Source organism: Onychostoma macrolepis, chromosome 16 (assembly GCF_012432095.1).
Source record: "Onychostoma macrolepis isolate SWU-2019 chromosome 16, ASM1243209v1, whole genome shotgun sequence".
NCBI lineage: Eukaryota > Metazoa > Chordata > Actinopteri > Cypriniformes > Cyprinidae > Onychostoma > Onychostoma macrolepis.
The window spans coordinates 29,694,190-29,709,925 of NC_081170.1; the positions used below are offsets into that span (position 1 = coordinate 29,694,190).

The 15,736-nt window shown below is 37.2% G+C and overlaps 2 protein-coding genes across 5 annotated transcripts in view; both read left to right on the forward strand.

The window, feature by feature from the left end:
- The window catches only part of znf407 (zinc finger protein 407), a 113,663-nt gene extending 110,297 nt beyond the window's left edge, over positions 1 to 3,366 (forward strand). For all 3 annotated transcript variants that reach the window (XM_058747896.1, XM_058747898.1, XM_058747897.1), the window contains one exon: positions 1,934 to 3,366. In XM_058747896.1, coding sequence (XP_058603879.1) covers positions 1,934 to 2,751 — 818 coding nt within the window. In that variant the 3' untranslated portion in view covers positions 2,752 to 3,366. The remainder of the gene's footprint in view (positions 1 to 1,933) is intronic.
- A 2,371-nt stretch (positions 3,367 to 5,737) lies between these two features.
- Positions 5,738 to 15,736, forward strand: part of LOC131521613 (zinc finger protein 236-like) — a 94,224-nt gene continuing 84,225 nt past the window's right edge. The window contains exon 1 of one of the 2 annotated variants that reach the window (XM_058746529.1): positions 5,738 to 5,926. In XM_058746529.1, coding sequence (XP_058602512.1) covers positions 5,875 to 5,926 — 52 coding nt within the window. In that variant the 5' untranslated portion in view covers positions 5,738 to 5,874. The remainder of the gene's footprint in view (positions 5,927 to 15,736) is intronic. The other variant, XM_058746528.1, reaches the window with a different exon arrangement.

Below are 15,736 nucleotides of genomic sequence, written 5' to 3' on the forward strand. Positions count from 1 at the left end.
GTTAACAGACACAGAATTAAAACTTTTGGATGAGCTGATTGTAGTGAAGAGTCATTTTGTCACGCTTTGCGATTACTATGGTAACGTCTGCCTCGAGTCCATGACACAAGCACCGCCTTGACTGTATAAAACACATCCAAAATGACAGAAAGCGATAGCCGTGTTTTCACCGCTGGCCGTGTTGTGTAAAAGGGGCTTTAGAAGAACTGGGATTGATTGCGTTGCTCATGTGCTGCGCGCTGGAGCGGCTCGTCAAAGCAAAGTGCAAACATCATTTAAATCACCATATCGCATTTATTTTTGAGTAGTATGAGGTTTCAAAACATTTTAGATTGTTTCTTCTTATTGTGTACGTTCATTGAGGGAGACGGGACATACAGTGTGCACCGGTGGCTCGTATGTGCAAAAAATCCAACAAATTAATGCATTGAAAACAACGATGGACAAAAATAAAGTTTATAAAGTTTCAGCGACGATTGCAAAGAACATGCCTGCGTCCCAATGTGCACATTGTCCATGCTAAATTCTATGTGATATTAGTAGTTTTTAATACTATTTAGGGCAGATAGTGTGCATAGTATGCACATTGGGACGCAGGGCATGTTTCCTCAAATCCAGCACTGGAGGGCCATTGATCTGCAGAATTTAGCTCCAGCCCTGATAAAAACTCAACTGCCTGATGATGTCTAGTAACTCTGTAAACCTTGATTAACTTGATGTTTGTAAACTATTGACATATTAAACAAGATTACATCTTTAATATGAATGAATATGAACATGAATATGAATTAATAAATTGTATACATAAGTTGCATATTTTTGGTTTTTCATTATTAAGAGGTTTGCACAAGAGTTAACTGTAAACTGCAAACATTCAACTTTGCTAAAATTAAATGTGTTGGTTTGGTCTACACTGGAAGTGTTCCATTAACTCTAAACGTTAAACTATAATTACTAAAACTAAAACTGAAACTAAAACATATAAAAACTAAATAGAAATTTGTACACAAAATAAAAACTAGACTAAAACTAACAAAACCATTAATGAAACTAACTAAAACTAAACTGAATTTATAGAAAATTTGAAAACGATATTAAAATAAAAACTAATGTAAAAATTCAAAACTATAATATCCTTGGCTCGACTTTCACTCATACAGTTTAAAATACAGCATAGGGTTCATATCTCCAAAGCTCGACTCTGCAATTTACTCCAATGTTGACGACAGTCGCAATAGATGTCACGTCACCCTGTAATCTGAGTTATATGCTGCTGCTTTTTTTGCTTTTTTTTTTTTTTCTGTCCAGTACTGCGTAACTATTGGAACAATTATTTTGAGACTATGTCCGAAATATTCAAAACCAAAGTTGATGTCTGCATTACTACTGCAATCTTTGGGGTTTTTTCGTCTTCACTGTGTCTGTTGTCTCAATAAGTATGTCTGTACTTTCCACTCAATAAAAAATTTGAACATAAAAAAAGTGTGGAATAATAAATTATCTGTGGGGTATTTTGAGCTGAAATTTCACAGACATTCTGGGAACACCTGAGACTTTAGCACCCCTTTAACAACAACAGTGAAAAGGTCAAAGAAAACTTCATGATACTTGCTAATACTGGCTGTATCTGGATCCTATTGTGCCTTTTTTCAGTATTAACTGGTAGATCAGTCTCTTATAAAATGGTCATATTGAGCTACAAATTACAGTTCTGATGTAACTAAGTGCGGTGCGGGATCCATCTTAAATTGCTAAGTGTGGGTGCGGGAGGGAAGAAATGACTTGTGGGACTAGTAATAAAATAAATGTTACTCAAATTCACTTTGTTTTAGGGTACAGGATGTTATTTGTCTATTGTACAACAAAAATAAATGCTTTACAGGCAGACTTGACCTACAGAATGTCTTTCTACTCTCTGCTGTGTTTGTGGCAGGAATCGTGTCCAAGTCCTTCGAGTGCCGTCTGAAGGGACAGGGGGCATCCTTTGTCCAGGCAGAGTCTTCGTTCACCGCTGATGAGAGTGAACTGGGTTCTGAGGCTGTTCAGCAGGTCATCATCATTCAGGGCTACGGCGGGGGAGAGGTGGCCATCGATCAGGCCCTGGAGGAGTCGGCTGCTGCCACTTTACAGACCCTTGCTATGTCTAGTCAGCTGGCCGAAGTGCTACACATCACTGAGGATGGGCAGCTTATCACATCTGGTCGGGAAGTGTCTACAGTGACAGGAGGGCAGACCACTCAGTACGTGCTGGTGGAGTCTTCCGAAGAGACTGTAGGAGAAGCAAGACAGGAAGGGGAGGAGGCTGTGCACAGTGTGTCTGAATCTTCCTCTGCTCTGGATGCTTTGCTTTGTGCCGTGACAGAGTTGGGCCAACAAGACTGCACTAGAGACGGAGGGATTACCACCACCACAGTTTCAGAACATGTGCCAGAAGAGAAGTGTGAAGGTCAGACCTCTCAGACACAGAAACAAAGTGAAGGACGGGTATATGAGGAGAGGGCAGAAGTGGGTGTGGTGACTCAGGTAATGGGCTCTACCCATGACCACACATCCGAGGAAATGCAAGAGGTGCTACAGTTTGCTGCCAGTCAGCTGATGATGAAGGAGGGTCTTGCTCAAGTTATCGTCAATGATGAGGGGACACATTACATAGTCACACAGCTGGATGACTCTACCCTGCATGTTGAGAGCACTGTAGAGGATCCATCCAGACAGGAGACGATAGTTTACTCAGAAATTAGTCCTGAATGAGGTGAAGACAAGAGATTGAGAGTAGATTTTACTGAATTTGAAATCCACTGTCTGGTGACTTTTTTTCTTGTAAGAGGGTGAACTCAGGTCAAAACCTAACACATGTCAAACCCAAGCTTTTTAGGATAGATTGCTTCTCTTTGTTTCAGTTAAACATATGTAGATGTTTAGATTACTAATGAAAACCTTGTTAAACACACCTTCTGTGTCTTATTCCTTTATGTATTTTAGTTTTGAAATACCTTTTCTTGTGCAGTGGATTCAGGATTGAGGACTAGACATCTTAACAAATCTCCAGACAACATTCATACATGATTGGTAAAGAACATCTATAAAACTCCATTAATTCTCATAAACTGTTTAAATGAAAAATGTATATTTATGACCTGCTTGTGATTTGTTTTATTATTATTATTATTAAAAATGTAAACTTCTGAAGATATTTTCCAGTAAATGTACCATTTAAAAAATTACTTTTTGAGAGTTTGACTTGCTAAGGTCCTGCAAATAAAGAACTGACCAGTTTGTTGGCACATTTGTTTGTTTCAGGTACATTTTAGCTTTTTTTTTTTTTTTCTTTTAAGAAGACAGGCTATGCCTGTAAATCAGAGCGCTTATCTGGGTAATCATCTGGATGAACATTGTTGCTAGGAAGCCTAAATAGTTTAATATGAAGAAAGCAGAAGTAGGTCTTGGAAAATACGGATTTTCCTCCCTATTATTTTTTTCTTGTTTCCTAGTATAAATATCTAAAAAATCTTGAATTAAGATCCACTACATTACAAGTAAAATGACTTAAGATATTATGCTTTGTTTTCTGAAAAAAAAAAAATATATATATATATATATATATATATATATATATATATATGTATATGTATGTATGTATATACAGTGGAATCTCATTGTGAAATAAATGCTTTCTCTAGTTCATGTTGGCCACAATTATTGGCACCCAATTATTGCAACGTCCTTTTCCCAGGGTAACAGCTCTGGGTTTTCTCCTATAATGCCTGAAGAGTTTGGAGAACACCTGATAAGAGATCAGAGACCATTTTCTTCATACAATCTCTCCAGATCCTTCAAATTCACAGCTCCATGTTAGTGCTTCTTCTCTTCAGTTCACCACTCATTTTCTATAGGGTTCAGGTCAGAGGACAGGGACAGCCATGGTAAAATATTCATTTTTTTTTGTGCTCAGTGACCAATTTTTGTGTTTATTTTGATGTTTGTTTTTGGATTGTTGTCCTGGTAGAAGATCCGAACATGGCCCATTATAAGATTTCTAACAGAGTCAGTCACTTATTGATTTTTTTATCTGTTGGTATTTGATAGAATCCATGATGCCACGTGTCTAAACAAGATGTCCAGAACCTCTGGCAGACAAACAGGCCCACAACATCAAAAATACAGCAGTATATTTAGTTCCAGTCATGTCTGATAACTGAATTTGCTGGAGTTTGTTTTTGGATGAGTTGAAACCCTCCCGAACAGCATGTGGTGATGTAGGGGATGTTTGATATATATATATATATATTTTTTTTTTAGGTTTCTGACCCCAAGACTCAACTAATCTCTACAATTCTCCAGCTGTGGTCTTTGAAGAGTCTTTGTCCACTCAAACTCTCCTCTTCACCGTGCATTAGGACGATATAGACACGTCCTCTTCCAGGCAGATTTTTAACATCTTTAGTTGAGTAGAGCCTCTTAATTATTACCCTGATGGTGGAAATGGGGATTTTCAATGCTTTAACTCTTTTCTTACAGCCACTTTCTATTTTGTGATGCTCAACAATCTTGTTCTGCACATCAGAACTATATTCTTAGGTTTTACTCCTTGTGATGGATGATTAAGGGAATTTGGCCTTTGTGTTCCCCATATTACTAATCCTGTGAAACAGGAAGCCATGGCTGGACAATTTCATGCTCCTAGTCACCCTGGTGTGCTAAAAATTTTTAATATGAATGGGAATATACTTCAGAGATATTTTACTCGTAAGAATTTCTAGGGTGCCAATAATTGTGGCCAACATTCATTGGAGAAAAACATTTATTTCGTCATGAGATTTTCTCCCCCCTTTCAATTTTACTTCAATGATAGGTTAGAATTTTGTGAATTTTTGAGTGAAAGATCAGAACGATAAACAATGCAGATTTATTTTCACAGCCGCCTTTGCTCATATTTATCAAGGGTGCCAATATTAGAGGAGGGCACTGTGTATATATATATATATATAATGTGTGTGTGTGTGTGTGTATACATATATATATATATATATATATGTATACACATTTTGTTAGTTTTTGCTTAAAACAAGTAAAAATATCTGGCAGTGGGAAAATCTTTTTAGCCTTAGTTTAGCCTTTGAATTAAGATTGTTTTAAATGTTCAATTCCTTTTAATATCTTCAATAATTTTTGGATATTTATACTAGTAAACAAGACAAAAATACTAAGGAAGAATATTGTTTTTGCAGTGAATGTGTAAATGATTTCTGTTGTTGGTATTATATAAAATATTATATAAAATTCTAAAATATACAATTCTGGATTATTCTTTACACCTATTGGTACAAACTTTTTTTTTTTTTAATTGTGCTCCTATTTGCTTAATAGCCATTGTGTGTCATGTGGATGTGATTTGCCTTATGATCTCACTCTCTCAATTTTTTTCCCTAAAAATAAACATTGTTTTGAAAAATCATCATTTAAGAAATAATAAATATTGGTATCGTTAAAATAAAATAAAAGTGGAACAAAAGTATTGGTATCATATCAAATGTAAAGCAGGTAATTGAATCCATAAAATGCAATTAAAATCTACTTCATAAAATCAAATACAGTCCATTTGTCCAGTAGCTATATTCAGTTTATTTGATAAAATGCAGATATATTGTACCTTTACAATGTTTTGTAGATTTTAATGTTTGTCTTGTCCGATACTGAAAACAAACGCAAGCAGTCCTCATTTCAGATAGTTAAGTATCAATAAATGTCCGGTAGATGTCGCATCCTCCAATATGATATGGCACTGCTGCCTACGCCGTGTCTCGGCTCACTGAAGTCGGTCGCCATTTTGAAATCCAAATCGCTCATACTACACCCGCTCTATAAACTGGAACTATGCCGCGGGGCCGGCCGCGAAAACAAAGGATTAAAGATGACAGCGAAATCGGTAAAGTCCACTGCAGTCTCACAAATAAAAACTTCACACCATAAACTATTTGTTTACGTGCATAGTGCATGACGAAAATGCAACAGAAGGTTAGAGAAAATCATTTGAAGCGTGTGTATATAGTCCCCGGATATAGTATTTCGGTTGTGTGTGTGCGCGTGTGTATCTTTGTGTTTTTGTGCTGCTGCAGGAGTGATTGCGGCGGAATGATATTAATAACTCGGTCATGTGCAGGAGAATGCGTCGCTGGAGTGGTTGTTGTAGAGTTCAGATTCTTCTTTCAACACTCTCTGAACATTTAATACATTTAATTAAACTGGATTTTGGGCTGCTTGGCATCGTTGCTAATGTTAGCTAATGCTTCCTTACATTTGTAAGGAGGGGGGTAGAACTTGTCCGGCAGTTATGTAAGATGTGTTTATAGCCTATTTTGGGGATTTATGTACCGATGATACTATATAGTATTTACACAATGTGTTTAATCGGTCTGGTTTTCGCTAATGTTTAGTTGGGCTAACGTTAGTTGGTCTTAAGGCTTTGTTAGCTGTCAAACAACCAAAACATCTCTAAAAAGAGTAAGACCAGTGGATTCCGACTTAGTGGTCAGTCAAACGACCAAAATTGATTAAAGTGTTTCTTCTTGTTGTGAATGCACGGTACCATGGTACTTTTAGGTTAGTTAACAGATATTTGGCATGTTCAGTCTGTGTTTAACTTTAACCAGTTTAGGCAACAGCCCAGCTGTCATTGTTAAATGCTGCTGTTAAAGTTTATGTAATATAACATGATTTTCACAGCCTGGCTCTAAAGTGGAAAGTTTACAAAACATTTCATAAAATGGATTGAAAAGTTGCAAAATATATTAAAGCTACAGAAACTCTATGTACATTTTATTTATTTATTTTTTTTAAATAAAAGGATGCTAAGGCATGTCTGATCTGGATTAACCTCATTTATTCCGAAGTAGCAAAGAAGTAGAATTCTTTAATGCTTGATGGTAGCTTGCAGAACTGAAGTTGTAAAACTTTTTGAACAGGATGATTGGGGTAAATTGTGCATATTTTATCTTCTGGGAAACACGTAAGTGTCTTATGTAGCTTCTGAAGGCCATAAATACATGCATACACACGCACATGATAACTTAAATAAGGCAAACATGCTAGGGATGGGTATTTTTTAGTTTTTCCCATATATGAAAAAAAAACATGGATTAAAGGAATATAATTGATTTAAATAATCCAGTGGTTTTCAGTACAGGCATGGCCAAAAATATCAGCACCCTTGGTAAATATGATCAAAGGAGGCTATGAAAATTAATCTGCATTGTTAATCCTTTTGATCTTTTATTTAAAAAATTCACAAAAATCTAAACTTAAATGTTTTTTTTAAATACACGTTGGACACAATTATTGGCACCCCTAGAAATTCTTATGAGTAAAATATCTCTGAAGTATATTCCCATTCATATTCACAATTTTGAGCACTCCAGGGTGATTATGAACATGAAATTATCCAGCCATGGCTTCCTGTTTCACAGAAATATAAATAAGAGGGAAAACAAAGCCCAAATTCTCTTAATCATCCATCACAATGAGAAAAAAACAAAGAATATATTTCTGGTGTGCGGCAAAAGATAATTGAGCTTCACAAATTAGTGAAGTGGCTTTATGAAAAGAGCTAGATCAGTGAAAATTCCCATTTCCACCATCAGGGCAGTAATTAAGAATTTCCAATCAACATAAAATTTTACGAAACTGCCTGGAAGAGGACGCGTGTCTATATCATCCTAATGCACGGTGAGAAGGAGAGTTTGAGTGGCTAAAGACTCTCCAAGGACCACAGCTGGGGAATTGCAGAAAATAGTTGAGTCTTGGGGACTCTTTAAAAAAAAATTGTCAAACAGCACCTATATCACCACATGTTGTTCGGGAGGGTTTCAAGAAAAATTCTCCTCGCTCATCCAAAAACAAACTCCAGCATATTCAGTTATCAGACACGACTGGAACTTCAAATGGGACTGGCTTCTATGGTCAGATGAAACTAAAAAATGAGTTTTTTAGCAGCAAACACTCAAGATGGGTTTGGTGAAAACCGGGATAAAAAGTACCCCATGTGTACAATGAAATATACTGCTGTATTTTTGATGTTGTGGGCCTATATTTCTGCTGGAGGTCCTGGACATCTTGTTTAGACACATGGCATCGTGGATTCTATCAAATACCAACAGATAAAAAATCAATAAGTGACTGACTCTGTTAGAAATCTTATAATGGGCCATGTTTGGATCTTCCAACCTTACAATAATCCAAACACAAACCTCAAAAACAACACAAAAATGGGTCACTGAGCACAAAACCAAGCTTCTGCTGGCCATTCCAGTCCTCTGACCTGAACCCTGTAGAAAATGAGTGAACTGAAGAGAAGAAGCACCAACATGGAGCTGGGAATCTAAAGGGTCTGGAGTGATTCTGGATGAAGGAATGGTCTCTGATCTCTTGTCAGGTGTTCTCCAAACTCATCAGGCATTATAGGAGAAAATTTAGAGTTGTTAAACTGGCAAATGGAGGTTTCAAAAGTATTAAATAAAAGGGTGCCGCTAATTGTGGCCAATGTGTATTAGAGAAAAACATTTATTTCATAATGATATTACCCCCCATTTTAAATTCTTATTATCCAATGAAAGGTTAGATTTTTGTGATTTTATTTATTTTATTTTAAAATAAAAGATCAAAAGGATTAACAATGCAGATTCATTTTCACAGCCTTCTTTGATCATATTTACCAAGGGTGCCGATATTTTTGGCCATGACTGTATGTCAGACATTGCTGTTTGAGCTGAAGCTGAAAAGTGAAAGGACATGTGGTAAACTGAAGGCTAAGTGTATTCTCCCCTTACAAAATTAGCCATGGTTTTGCTACTCTAACCATAGTTCATCCATGGTATTTAATAAGATTGTGGTTATACGAATGGTAATACATACACCAAAAACACGGTCGCTACACGTTTACTATAGTAAAAAAAGTGTTTTAGCAGTTAGCCTATATCAGTACCACTGTAGTGAAGGAGACGGAATAGTAATGAATATTTGCAGCCTCTCAGACAAACAACAGAGCGAATTTATTTTATTTATTTATTTATTTTTTTTGTTATTTAAAGAGATTTACATATTAGTCGGTTTTATTCTAAGCGTATGTAAGATGTTTTTCAAAAAATATTAATGTAAAACGGTTGGCTTTTTCTGTGGTGATTTGCATTTGTTTACACTGTGTGCTCCTGAGCGTGACCTAACGTAAAACATGGCGGAATCCAACGCGCCGTGACGTAGGTTCCCATTCTCTATAGACGTGTTTCAGGCAGTGCGGAAATACCACAAGATCCAGGGGGTGTGGTTGGATCTAGATCCAACTCCTCCCACTTTACATTTACCTAAACCTACCCATCTCCACCCCCTGATCCCTAAACCCACCCATCCCCACCCCTAAACCTACCAATCTCCACTCCCTGGATGTGGATCCAGCCCCGCCCCCTGGATCTTTGTTCTGCTGTGAGGGGCTACTGGACATACCACTGAGCTGATTCCTCTTTCGCGTCTCCCTGCATTTAAGATACATAGGCCACACATCAAATTGTCAAAAACCCTTCACAGTGCTTTAAAAAAAAAAAAAAAAAAATTCTTGTTTCTTGCTTATCTTAAAAATCATCCGATTTGTGACTCAAAAACACATACATAGGGGCGCGTTTCCTCCGAGGAGGCAAGGGAGGTGTCTCCTCTCCTCAAAATTGGATGAGAAAATAATCAATATTACAAAAATAAAACAGCGCAAATATGACTAAATATGATATTAAAAGTCTGAAAGTCACTCATTTTTATAAGTAACACTGTCCAACAGCAACACCCGCAGGTAAAGTCACAGCGGAGGCTTGCCTACCTTCGGTCCATAGACTTAAAACAGAGACCCCAAAGCGTGCGGTGACTTTTCTCGAGGCTCATTGAGATGAATGGGGGAAAATCACGTGAGAGGACTGAGGAGGCAGTACCTCCGTCGCGCTATAATTGGATATGATCGGTTATAATTGGATGTGATTGGTTCTTGCGATAAATCCCGCCTCTTGTTTTCGTGCGAGCTCTCGGTATGAATGAAGAAAATGATGGCGTTATTGACTAATTATAAAGTAAACAACTCTCCCGCTTAGATATCTTTGTAAACATGAAATGGCTTGAAAACGATGGCTGTCAGCTTTTAGTGAGCATTCAGCTTGATGAAATGAAAGATGTCCCTTCATGCCTTTGACAATGTTTGTGGCAGGGCTTTTATGACGATGACCCGAAAATAAGTTGATTATTAAAAAGAACAGCTGAACAGTTTAAAACAAATAAAAAAACTAAATAAAAAAAAAACTGAGTGTCTATTGTTGGCAGAGGTTATTTACACTAACTCTGCCCTTGTAATAACGTGTTATTACAAAGTAATACAAAAGACCACAGTCCAAATTACAGCTCCAGTGTCGCAGATGGTGAAGTACGTGTTGAAGTTGTTTTTGACTCGATCGACTCGGGTTTGTATCCGTGTTTTGTCGAACTTTTTCCTACATTTTCAATTCAGATATCTCGTCAGAAAGGCATGTATTTTCAATTATTATGAAGGAAATAATCTAAAAGTTGAACTTAAAGTATCGGGTTCACTGTAAAAAATGACCGTAATTTTAATGTTTAAAAACTGGGAAAATGCTACAGTAAAAACCTGTTAAATGGTTAACGGTAAGTTCCCCTACTATATACGGTGAAAAACTGTAATAGACATTTCAGACAATTTTACGGTGAAATACCGTTTTTGGAAGTGAAAATTAATATAAAATTTACATGGAAAAAACGTAAATTGACGTTCCCAGAATTCCCTGCATTCCATTTCAAATTTTGTTTGAATTTGATAACTGTTTCTTCTTAGTTTTTTCTTATCAGTTATGTTTATTAAGGTTGTCTGTTACATCTAATGTTGTTAAATTAATGTTTATTGCAAATTTCAGTTTAATGAGTCTCACCATGATGGTGTTTAGTGCTTGTGTGAATGACACTGTGCACCATCTACATATGTTATTATTTAAAAGCTGCCTGTAATGGGCTTTGGTTCATCATGTGACTTTCTCATCACCACCTGCATTTGGTGGTTATCAGTGCATTTCAAAGGTACAAAACAGATTTCAGTACTTCAATAGGTTGGTATATTAACATTATATCAGTTAATGAAATTACGGTATTTGACTGTAAATTTTAGTTAAAACCGCAAAACCTAAAATGTTGCTACCATATTATTTACGGTAGAATTCAGGCAACCACAGCTGCCGTTTTTTTTTTTTTTTTACAGTGTAGGGTTAGGGTAAGTGTAGGGAGGGATTTATTGTCCCAAGGTGACATCCATTTAATAATTTGAATTAAAATTATAATTTACACTCAATATGTTATTATTGCATACTGTTTTATAATGTACTACAATACTGAGGTGCAGATAATTGCCACTATTTGCAATAAGTATTAGAAATAGCAGAAAATCATGCTAAGTGTAAATAGCTATTTGTAGTAAAAATCTATAGCTATTTGTACTTAGTGTAAACATTAAGTGTAACAGGGACATTAATTATTATTTTATATACAAACCCGATTCCAAAAAAGTTGGGACACTGTACAAATTGTGAATAAAAAAGGAATGCAATAATTTACAAATCTCATAAACTTATATTTTATTTACAATAGAATATAGATAACATATCAAATGTTGAAAGTGAGACATTTTGAAATGTCATGCCAAATATTGGCTCATTTTGGATTTCATGAGAGCTACACATTCCAAAAAAGTTGGGACAGGTAGCAATAAGAGGCCAGAAAAGTTAAATGTGCATATAAGGAACAGCTGGAGGAGCAATTTGCAACTTATTAGGTCAATTGGCAACATGATTGGGTATAAAAAGAGCCTCTCAGAGTGGCAGTGTCTCTCAGAAGTCAAGATGGCAAGAGGATCACCAATTCCCCCAATGCTGCGGCGAAAAATAGTGGAGCAATATCAGAAAGGAGAAAAATTGCAAAGAGTTTGAAGTTATCATCATCTACAGTGCATAATATCATCCAAAGATTCAGAGAATCTGGAACAATCTCTGTGTGTAAGGGTCAAGGCCGGAAAACCATACTGGATGCCCGTGATCTTCGGGCCCTTAGACGGCACTGCATCACATACAGGAATGCTACTGTAATGGAAATCACAACATGGGCTCAGGAATACTTCCAGAAAACAATTACTGAAGTGCAGTACAGACATGTACACACCTTAATCAAACTATTACGGTCGTGTAGGACTTTTCGCCGCATTTTGCGACAGGATACACACACGGCAGTGGTGAACCGCTTGACGGCAAATAAAAGAGCTTCAACACCGCTGTCGTCTGTATGCACGTACAAATAATTAACTGCACTTGAAACTTTCATAAAATTAAAAATTAAACACCCAAAACTGTATTTGGCATCATCACGAAGACGAACTATATGTTTATACGTGAAATTCTGGAGAAGGGTATAACTGCAGCCTGGAGATCTCCAAATGTGGGCGGGAACTCCAAAACGGGGTTGGAGCTCCAAAATAGGGCGTGGCTTCCTCCCATTGACAAACAGGCACATGACACGCATGCACAATTTTTTCTCCCAATCAACTTAAGCGCAAACTCCGCCCCACAGCTAATTATAAAGATTTTATTGGTTGTGTCAATCACAGTGTTAATTTGATTTCCTACACTATGCTACAAAAAATGCTAACCCTTAAACCTACCCCACACCTGACCCTAACCTTAACCAGTGAAATTGGCTGCACAGTGGGATTGGTGCTGAAAAGTGCTCTGCTCTCACGGAGAATATTGATTTATACATCATATTTTATTTTAGATAAAACTAGAAACAATGTTTAATTTAAAAGTGTTATTTTGAAATGTAAGTCAATAACAATTGGCTGAAGCCAGAGCCAATGTTTAAAGTCTTTGCGCGAAGAGACCCCGCTCCATTTTGGAGGTTCTGCCCACTTTTTGAGTTCACGCCCCATTTTGGAGATCTCTGGTCTGCAGTTATATCTACTTGGAATTCTGGAGGAGACCTCGGATAGCGTTGCGTGGTGACGTAATGACGCATGCCATTAATCTATCTATGTACTATAACATGTAAAACGGGAACATGAAATGATTATTCTAAAAGCAACTCATGTAAACACCTTAATCATAATATTGATCAAACATTGGAAGATCCGAAGCTCGCATTGGTTTTATGGGGTTTATGCTTCAAAAATGGAAAAACGATGTGCCTGGGGTACTTGTAACACTGATTCCAGGTATCCTGAGAGGATGGGCAATATAATTTATTTTATTACATTTCCTGAATCCGAACAAAACAGAGCAAAATGTTCCTAAGTATTCAACCCCAATATAAATGAAGACAAAAACGTTAATTTTCTGGTTGTCATATACTCATTAAGTTACAGTTTTCAGCCTCTCAAGCAGAACAATATCTTGTGCTTTAGCAAGGTATCTCTGGCTAAAACTAGCTAACATTAGAGCTGTGGCCTTCAATGGCGGTTCTACATTGAATTACTCTCCGGGCGAAACCCCCTCTGAGCGCCCCCCACCCATCCGAGAAAAAATAAAAAAATTTGCACAAACAGCCATGTTTTACTATAACAATATAAGTGTAAGACAAGCTTATATTTCTCAATTGCACAAATCATTCAACAGAACATTTGAAAAACACAATTCTGCACAAAACAGTATAAGTTATCAGAACTTAAATAAATATACTCTATGTACATAAAAGTGGCAAAAATATGTACAATCAGAATGTTTCACAATCAGGCTTTGACCTTTTTCTCTCCATCGCTGTGTTTATTTGGCACTCGACAATCAACAGATTTCCCATCCCCAACACTGTCACTCACGACCAGAAGTCAAAACTAAACCAGTTCACCTCCACATAATCATTTTGTATTACCTATTTTTATTAGCCATTTCACACAATTCAGAAAAAAACGTGCAAATTATAGGCCTCTGTTTTAATATTATGAATGAAATGTGCGTTATTTGGAAGAAAGTAAAGGTGTGACTGACTTTAGCCCACTAAGTGGATCAAAATCATCGTCGCTGTATGTGGATACCCAGAGCTGTATGATATATCTTTGTACTTTTATAGAAACAGGAATAAAAAAGGATCTTGCTTGGTGTGTTACTTTGTGCACAACATAGTAAATCATAATTTATAGCATATTTGTTACATAAAAATAATATTTCTATGTTAAGACTAGAATAGGCTACTTATGGCAAACATTTGTACATTCATTCTAATTGTATCCTATTGCAAATACACTCACAATAGTATAGTAAAAAAATAGTTATTTGTGATTGGACCAGTGTAGTGTAATGAGACGAGCTGCCTGGCAGAAGCCCCTCCTTGACGCGAATTCGCGTCTGTTGTGAAGTGAATTTCAGGCGCGAATGAAGAGAGTAAACTCAAAATGTTCAAGCGTCCAACTACACGCGAATAGCGCGATTTTGTTCGCGCAAGTCGCGTCTGGTGTGAATGCACAGTCACACAGCTTCTGTGCACGGCACCTTCTCAGCAAGCAGGGGCGCCAATTTGCAAACCCCCACACAGTTATGTGATAGATAATAGAAAACCGCTTAGTTGCGCAGATTTTTTTTTTTTTTTTCAAGTGCTTGTGCCGCCCCCCACGTGTCATGAAAAAAATGCCGCCCCGGGCGACTGCCCGGTTCGCCCATGCCTAAAACCGCCACTGGTGGCCTTCCAGGAATTGAGTTTGAGACAAATGATCTAGAGTGTCTAAAAGTCGCATGAATTACAACATGACTGTAGTCGCATTGCAAAACATCTGACCTGTGTCGGATTGTGGGGCTCCTTTTGCCTGAATTACTGCAGGCATTGCGGCGTGGCATGGAGTCGATCAGTCTGTGGCACTGCTCAGGTGTTATGAGAGCCCAGGTTGCTCTGATAGTGGCCTTCAGCTCATCTGCATTGTTGGGTCTAGTGTCTCTCATCTTCCTCTTGACAATACCCCATAGAGAATCTCAGGCGAAAATCTCAGTTCAGGTCAGGCGAGTTTGCCAGTCTTCCCCATTATTGTGGTTTCAAAGAACAAGAGATACCCAGAATTTATACTGTAGGGATGGTCATTTATTCAAACTCAAATGTAAATATTCTAATATTTTGAGATACTGATTTTTGATTTTCATGAGCTGTAAGCTCTAATCATCAAAATTAAAAGAAATAAACATTTGAAATATATCAGTCTGTGTGTAATGAATGAATATAATATACAAGTTTCACTTTTTTAATGGAATTAGTGAAATAAATCAACTTTTTGATGATATTCTAATTATATGATCAGCACCTTTAAATTTGTTAATAAAATGAGAGCATGCATGTTTTAAAGCTAGTGAATAAAAGGAAACGATCCACCCGCATGCCTCTGCTCAATGTCGGTGCCTGGATCAGTTGTGATCTGCGTCTTGGGCCGATGACGTCACTTCCAGGGAGGCATGCCCAGGCCTGTTGTACACGCCCCCGTCCCTTGACTCCACCCCCATGTCTTAAACAGTGCCACAAAGTGAGACGCGCAGAAACGTGAAGCGCAAACAGGAAAACGGTACAGCAAGCTAAAACTTGACTGAAACGCAAAATAAAAGCAGCTTTGCAAATAAATGACTAGATATGGCCATGGAAAATATGTATTGCAAAATCATTGCTTTTGCTCTGTTTCATTTATATTTTT